Source organism: Saimiri boliviensis, chromosome 8 (genome assembly GCF_048565385.1).
Source record: "Saimiri boliviensis isolate mSaiBol1 chromosome 8, mSaiBol1.pri, whole genome shotgun sequence".
NCBI lineage: Eukaryota > Metazoa > Chordata > Mammalia > Primates > Cebidae > Saimiri > Saimiri boliviensis.
The window spans coordinates 18,812,356-18,820,084 of record NC_133456.1 but is presented as its reverse complement, the minus strand read 5'-3'; the positions used below and the strand labels follow the sequence as shown (position 1 = coordinate 18,820,084).

General features: G+C 49.3%; 1 protein-coding gene across 2 annotated transcripts in view; it reads right to left on the bottom strand.

Moving 5' to 3' along the window:
* Positions 1-950: 950 nt before the first annotated feature.
* Positions 951-7,729, bottom strand: part of NRROS (negative regulator of reactive oxygen species) — a 28,269-nt gene continuing 21,490 nt past the window's right edge. For both annotated transcript variants that reach the window (XM_003926201.3, XM_074404041.1), the window contains exon 3: positions 951-7,070. In XM_003926201.3, coding sequence (XP_003926250.2) covers positions 5,100-7,070 — 1,971 coding nt within the window. In that variant the 3' untranslated portion in view covers positions 951-5,099. The remainder of the gene's footprint in view (positions 7,071-7,729) is intronic.

Here is a 7,729-nt window from a genome sequence, read left to right as displayed (position 1 = left end):
TCTCGGTCTCAGTATTACTAAATGAGTAGCCAGCTGCATTCTACAGGGACCCAGCAGGCACCAGATGGCACAGTCAAACAAGGACATATCAGGAGGATTTATAAACGGATGATTCACAAAGGAGGGGAGAGGGGAAGGTAAACCACAAAGGATAAGGCAATTACCCCCGAGCTGGTGAGGCAGAGCTGTTACCCATACCTAGGCCCAGAGAGGAAGGCCGGTAGAGTGAGTGGTTCCTAGACACCCAAGGCAGAGATCTGTGTGCAAAGAGCCACCTTGGGAGGAGTATGAGTTGGTTGATAGGTGCAGCCAGTTTGAGGCAAATCTCCAGGGAGGAGTCAGGAGAAGAAATACTCTGATCTCACTTTCCTCCCCCTTTCTAATTTGCCAAGCTGCCTTCTCAGCCAAATACCACTGGAAGCCAACGAGTAGAGGAGCCCATTGAGGCCAGCCTCCCGGAGCAGAGTGGGGAAGAGTGGGAAGTTATCTGGCACTTTAAATAAATAAAAAGGGATATGGCCAGTATATGAACCAAAGATTGGAGCTTGTCCAATTATTTGCAACTGGGTCCTTGAAAAAAAATTAATCGATCCCTAAGTTCCATGCCTCTAGAAAAAACCTTCAGCTTTTCTTTGATGAGTGGATTTTCTTTTCTTTTCTTTTCTTTTTTTTTTTTTTTTGAGATGTAGTCTCACTTTGTCGCCCAGCTGGAATGCAGTGGCGTAATCTTGGCTCACTGCAACCTCCACCTCCTGGGTTCGAGTGATTCTTCTGCCTTAGCCTCCCAGTAGCTGGGTTTACAGGTACACACCACCATGCCCGGCTAATTTTTGTTTTTTATTTTTATTTTATTTTTTTAAAAAAACCTTTTTTTTTTTTTTTAAATAGAGACAGGGTTTCACCATGTTGGTCAGGCTGGTCTTGAACTCCTGACTTCAGGTGATCTGCCCGCTTCAGCCTCCCAAAGTGCTGGGATTACAGGTGTGAGCCACCACGCCTGGCCTGTTTTTTATTTTAAAATTTTTTTTAAAATTTTTAAAATTGGAGGCCGGCCAGACTCTGCGGGGCTCTGCGGAGCTTCACCGGGCTCCTATTTTTATTTTTTTTTAAAAGACATGGCATCACCATGTTGGCCAGGCTGGTCTCAAACTCCTGAACTCAGGTGATCTGCCTGCCTTGGCCTCCCAAAGTGCTAGGATTACAGGCATGAGCCACCGTGCCCAGCTGACTAGATTTTCAAAATCTAAGTTGCTGTTACTCATGTTCACAGACCAGTCTCTGATATTATTGATCTGTGATTCTGAGTATTCTCCTGTCTGAATATTCTGGCATGTGGCAATTGGAAGTGGCCCCCCACCTCCCACCCACTGAGGAAGAACCATGTGGTGCCCCATCTGACTGAATGGGAGATCTTGGGCTGACAACTATTCTGGCCCCACCAGGGAAATCCGGTCACAGCCTCTACGGGTCCTTCCCTTGCCAGCACGTTCTCCGATATGGCCACAGGTTGGAGTGGGAGAAGCAGGGAAAGGGGACAGAATTTGCTGGGGGAAACCATAGCCGGAGGCAGAAAGCCTCTTCCCTCTGTAACTTTCTGCATACTGAGAGAAACCTAGAAAAGCACATTTATTTTTTTTTTTTTTTTTTTTTTTTGAGATGGAGTCTTGCTCTGTCACCCTGGCTGGAGTGCAGTGGCTCCATCTTGGCTCACTGCAACCTCGGCCTCCAGGGTTCCAGCGATTCTCCTGCCTCCAGAGTAGTTGAGATTACAAGTGCCCACCAGCACACTCAGCTAATTTTTGTGTTTTTAGTAGAGACAGGATTTCGCCATATTGGCCGGGCTTGCCTCAAACTCCTGACCTTAGGTGAACTACCTTCCTTGGCCTCCCAAAGTGCTGGGATTATAGGCGTGAGCCACCGTGCCCAGCGGGAACTCACCTTTGGATCCTTGTGATGGAAAACACTAGGAAGGAAAGCCCACTTGGCTTCTAAAGTCACAGTCACAGGCAGGGCTGGGGCTTAATTTGCCATCCTTCCAGGATGGACGCTAAGAACAGAAAGATTGAGTGGTCATCTACATAGTGTGACGTGAGAGGTTTCAAAAGTCCTGCTGAACCCCAAACTATCTCCACCGCTGGCCTGAGCTTCTGTCTGAAGTTTTCATCATTTGAGTAATTTCTTTGTGCTAAGAATTTGCTTCCAGGAGTCATCTGTTAATCGTACATGCTGGCTGGGCGCAGTGGCTCATGCCTGTAATCCTAGCACTTTGGGAGGCCACGGTGGGCAGATCACCCTGAGGTCAGGAGTTCAAGACCAGCCTGACCAACATGGTGAAACCCCAACTCTACTAAAAATACGAAAATTACCCAAGTGTGGTGGCACATGCCTGTAATCCCAGTTACTCGGCAGGCTGAGGCAGGAGAATCGCTTGAACCCGGGAGGTGGAGGTTGCTGAGCCAAGATCACACCACTCTGCACTCCACCCTGGGTGACAGAGTGAGACTCCGTCTAAAAAAATAAATTAATGAAATGCACATGCTGCCATAAAAGGGTATGGGACTTGCTTTTCATTCATATTGTTTTCTCAGCATCTCACTTCCCTTCTTATGTTTCAAGAACTCTGCCCCCTCATGAGTATTTGGAGGAATTAGAGCCTATCTTCTACCATAGACACCTCGACAAAAGGTAAAGCATTGCTGTGCCAGTCTTTCTTGTACTCAGGGCAGGGGCACATGGCCTAGGGTCAGGAGCTGGTGACACAGCAGAATTTGGGGAGTACTTATTTCAGCAGCGGGTGGCAGAGGTGGCTGCAGTCATGCTCTCACAGTTACTGCTTATGGCAGGGTTTGGATTGTGATCCCAGTTGCTGGACAGCATCCCCTGTTCCTGCCCTTTTTCCGAGCCTATTCCTTGGCCTTCCCGTGAGTCCAATATTCTCTTACTAAATGTGTATGCTGCTTAAATCAGACAGAACCATCTTTAGTTGCATGAGACTAAGAACACTGATTAATACAAGAGGTGATGCATTGCTGGGTGCAGTGGCTCACACCTATAATTCTATAATCCCAGCACTTTGGGAGGTTGAGGCTGGCAGATCACCTGAGGTCAGTAGTTCAAGACCAGCCTGACCAACATGGAGAAACCCTGTCTGTACTAAAAATACAAAATTAGCTGGGCCTGGTGGCACATGCCTGTGATCCAAACTACTTGGGAGGCTGAGTCAGGAGAATCGCTTAAACCCAGGAAGTAGAGGCTGCAGTGAGCCGAGATTGCTCCACTACACTCCAGCCTGGAAAACAAGAATGAAACTCCATCTCAAAAAAAAAAAAAAAGAAAGAAAAGAAAAAAAAGAGAGGTGAGGCATTAACTCAAGAGAAGCTGTGAATCCACTAGTCACAGATAGATGCATTTCTCTTATTTGTCTAATTAGCTCGTTGTCACATTGAGAAACAGCAGGACCCCAGGGAAAGGGTTTTTGTCGATGCGAAGAGGAAATCAGGAGAGTCTGGTCCGATGGGCTTTGCCTGATGGGACTAGCTCAGAAGACTTCAAGGCAACCTGAGAGACAGCCCAGGCACTAGGCTGGGCGCAGTGCAGGAGGGAAAGGTGGGATCATAATAAGGGCAAAGTCTGACAGGGCCTGCCACGAATACTATGAATGTGGAGCCTGAAATGGCCTGTTCAAACCTCTGTAGAGCATCCAAGGGAAGTTCCTGCTTTGTCAAAGTAAGACCACTGATTTTATCTCTTTGATTTGCCTAAACATTTCTGCTGACAGTTAGTCTGCATGGTAATAGCAATCAGTGTGTGGGATTTCTAGCCTCTCTCCCTCCCCATCCGTCCCCCATTGCATTTAATTCCTTTATGATTTAGTAAGCAGGGATTAAAAACGTTGAGGACAGTGTAAATTCTCAACTACCAAAGGACGGGAGCTATGTCTTTTTTATCTTTTCTCCCAGAGAGGAGCACAGAAATTGTTCGTTAGTCATTGAATAAATAGAGAAAGAAAGCTAAGAATCTAGTGAATATAGATACTAAACATCTGCTAAGAAGTCGTAGGCCATTTTTTTGTGAAGAGTTAGGTGGGTTCACAAGCGAGCAGAATTCATTCCTTTCTACATTCCTCTTTCCTTCCCTTCAGAACCAGGACTGTATCCGGCTCACTGACTAGATAAACTCGGGGCCAGTTATTTTCTCTTAGTTTCTGCGTGGAAAAGTCATGTCTGCCTGCCAGAGACTCCAGGTATGAAGCCAGGGCACCTCGAAAGGGTCCTGTCAGAGGTCCATTCTTTTTTCATCTTTTGAGACAGAGTCTCACTCTTGGTGCCCAGGCTGGAGTGCAATGTGGCAATTTGGGCTCACTGTAACCTCTGCCTCCTGGGTTCAAGCAATTCTCCTGTCTCAGCCCCCCGGAGTAGCTGAGCTTACAGGCACACACCACTATATCTGGCTAATTTTTACACTTTTAGTAGAGACAGGGTTTCACCATGTTGGCCAAGCTGGTCTCGAACTCCTGACCTCAGGTGATCCAACCGCCTCAGCCTCCCAAAGTGCTGGGATCACAGGCCAGTTCTGACTGCAGTGGCCAGTCACGCAGCAGGTGAGAGTCCTCATCTTAAGATCTTATGTCAGACCCTCCAGCTGTGCTTTGAAATTCTTTGTTGCTGTTGTTGTGCTTTGAAATTCTTGTCCTTCATGAATCCCCAGGGCACGGGCTTTCACCATTTCTAGCATTGAATTGCTACCCTTTCAGCTCCATGGATGTCACCAAGAGAAAGACACTAAAAAATAATCCAAGGGAAACCACTAAAGAATATTTAAAAAAGAAACACAAACTGTATTTAACTTAAAAAATATTTCTGAGACACGTTGTCTTTTATTTCTATAAAATGTCACTTAATAAATATTTTACCAAGATAATGAGGACGAATTATAAGGCTGGAAAAAGAATTTGGGGGAGAAGAAGGAATGGAAACATTTTAAATGTTAATTGAAACTTCAATTCATCAGACTTGGCCTCTGCATCACATCTTGAAAGCTAGCAGAGACAATGTCCTCTTACATGCAGACCAAATTTCGAGACTTGGCACACAGCTGGGTCAGTATACGGAGGACCAGTGGCAGCGGCTCTTGATTACCTGAAGCAGAGGCTTCTTAAAAGTGAGGACGATGATGGTGCAAGCCACCAGCAGGGTGAGGCAGCTGGGGAGGATGAGCACGAGGTAGAGCAGGCCTAGGTCTAGCCGCTGCCACTTACAGTCCCAAGGCACGCCTCCTGACAACTCCGTCACATGGATGATTTTGGAGGAGAGGTTGCAAGTGACCATGGCCCAGTCGGCCACAGTCTGTCCATGCTGCAGGGCTCCCCAGCCGTCCACCCCGCAGCAGTCATACGGATTCTGACTGAGGTAGATGGTCCGCAGACCTCTCAAGAGCTGCTCAGATACAGCCTTCTGGGGAAGGGCTGTGAGCGAGTTTCTACGGAGATCCAGGGTCTGCAGGGCCAGGCTGCCCCGAAACCTTGGGAAGGTGGTCAAGCAATTTCCCGACAGATCTAACTCCCTCAGATTCCCAAACCCAGAGAAGTCCAACTCCATAAAGCTGGAGTGGAGGCCCATGTTCCTGAGTGACAGGATCTGTAACATGGGGGCCACATCCCGGAGTGGGGCAAGGCTCCCATTCAGAACCCCCCAATTGCTTGAGAGGTCTAAGTAGGTGAGGGAGGTCCCTTGGAATGGGCCATCTGGCAATGCCCCCAGCCCACAGCCCTCCAGAGAGAGGCTCCTTAAAGATGCCATATTCCTGAAATCCACACAGCTGGGGGGTCCCACCTGGTCTGAGGCAGCTAGCGGGAGACAAAGTGAGATCTGATTGTGGCTCATGTCAAGTGTAGTGATGTTCCTGGCATTGGTGAAGAGGCCAGGAGGGACGCCCAGGAGCTGGTTGGAGCTCAGGTTGAACAAGCGCAGGCTTCCCAGGCAGCTGGCGAGCCCTGGAGCCAGGTGCAGCTCCGAAAGCTGGTTGTGGCTCAGGTCCAGCTCGGTGAGCCCCCCTGGGGGCTCGTGCTCCCGAATGTGAAGCGTCATCAGGCAATTCTGGTTGAGGTTCAGGTGGGAGAGGGAAGGCATCTTTTTCAGGAAGCCATCTGGCAGGTACTGGAACTGGTTCTGGCTCATGTCCAGGAAGCGGAGATCTGAGAGGTCGCTGGAGGAAAATTCCTCCCAGAGGTTGACGGTGGTGATGTTGGTCACATTGCCGTCCACGAGAAGGAACTGAGCCACCATCTCCCTTGGTGACGAGGCGTTGTACAGGTCCCGGTAGAAGCCCATGTTGTTGTCGTGCAGCAGGAGGGTGTGCAACTTGCTGGACTGGGGCAGGAGAGGGAAAAACAGCAGCTGATTGTGAGAAAGGTCCAGCATCTCCAACTCAAAGGCAGCCTCACCCCCGCTCGCAAGGAACCACTCCAGGGCATTGTAGCTGACATTGAGGAACCGCAGCTGCGTGAGCCGGAAGTCCACGATACAGGGGAGGTTGTTGTAGGCCAGGTTGAGGTGCCTCAGCTCAGTCAGGCTGTCAAAAGCACCTCCCTCAATCTCAAAGATGTAGTTCCTCTGCAAATCCAGCTCCCGGAGATGCTCCAGACCCTCAAAGACGGAGTCATCCAGCCGCAGGATGGTGTTCCTTGCAAGGGACACGGACTGCAGCGAGGAGAGGTTCTGGAGCATGAGGGCCGCCATGTCCTCTGTCAGGGAGTTTCCTGACAAGTCCAACCTCCGCAGACTCCGCAGGGCGTGGAGTGCGGCTGCTGTCTCCTTGTAGTTCTCTGAGAGGCAGTTGTCCCCCAGGACCAGGCTGCGCAGGTGGCCTTGCTTCTGGAAGGCGCCGCTGTCCATGCGTTCCAGGTGGCAGCTGTGCAGGCTGAGGCTCTCCAGAAGAGGATAAAGCTGGAGGGAGTGATTCCACAGGGTCTTGAGAGGGTTGGCATCCAAGATGAGTGTCTGGGCATGGGGTGGGAGGCTGCTGGGCACCGAAGCAAGGCTCTGCCCTCGGCAGTCAGTGGCTCCACCTACCTGCGGCCAAAACCACACTGGTCAGCAGGAAGGAGGCCCAGAGGCAGGCATTTATGCATAGAAACTTAGTTCATTTATCAGGCTGTTCCTGCAACTGCTGGGGATGGCTCTAGGAATTCTCATTTTAAAAATAGGCTAGAAAAGGCCAGATGCAGTGGCTCACGCCTGTAATCCTAGCACTTTGGAAGGCTGGGGCAGGCAGATCACTTGAGGTCAGGAGTTCAAAACTAGCATGGCCAACATGGTGAAACCTTGTCTCTACTAAAAATACAAAAAATTAGCTGGGTGTGGTGGTGCACATCTGTGATTTCAGATACTTGGGAGGCTGAGACAGGATAATCGCTTGAATCCCGGAGGTGAAGGTTGCAGTGAGTCAAGATCGTGCCATTGCACTCCAGCCTGAGCAACAGAGCAAGACTTCGTCTCAAAAAAGAAAAAGAATGTTCTTTACATTGTTCTATTTCACACTTAAATGGTCAGCTAGGAGCCAAATTCCAGGCCTCACTTAAAACACAGAATGTTAGAGAAGACAGGCACAGTGGCTCACACTGGAATCCCAGCACACCGGGAGGCAGAGTTGGGCAGATCACTTGAGGCCAGGGGTTCAAGACCAGCCTGGTCAACATGGTGAAACCCTGTCTCTACTAAAAATATAAAAA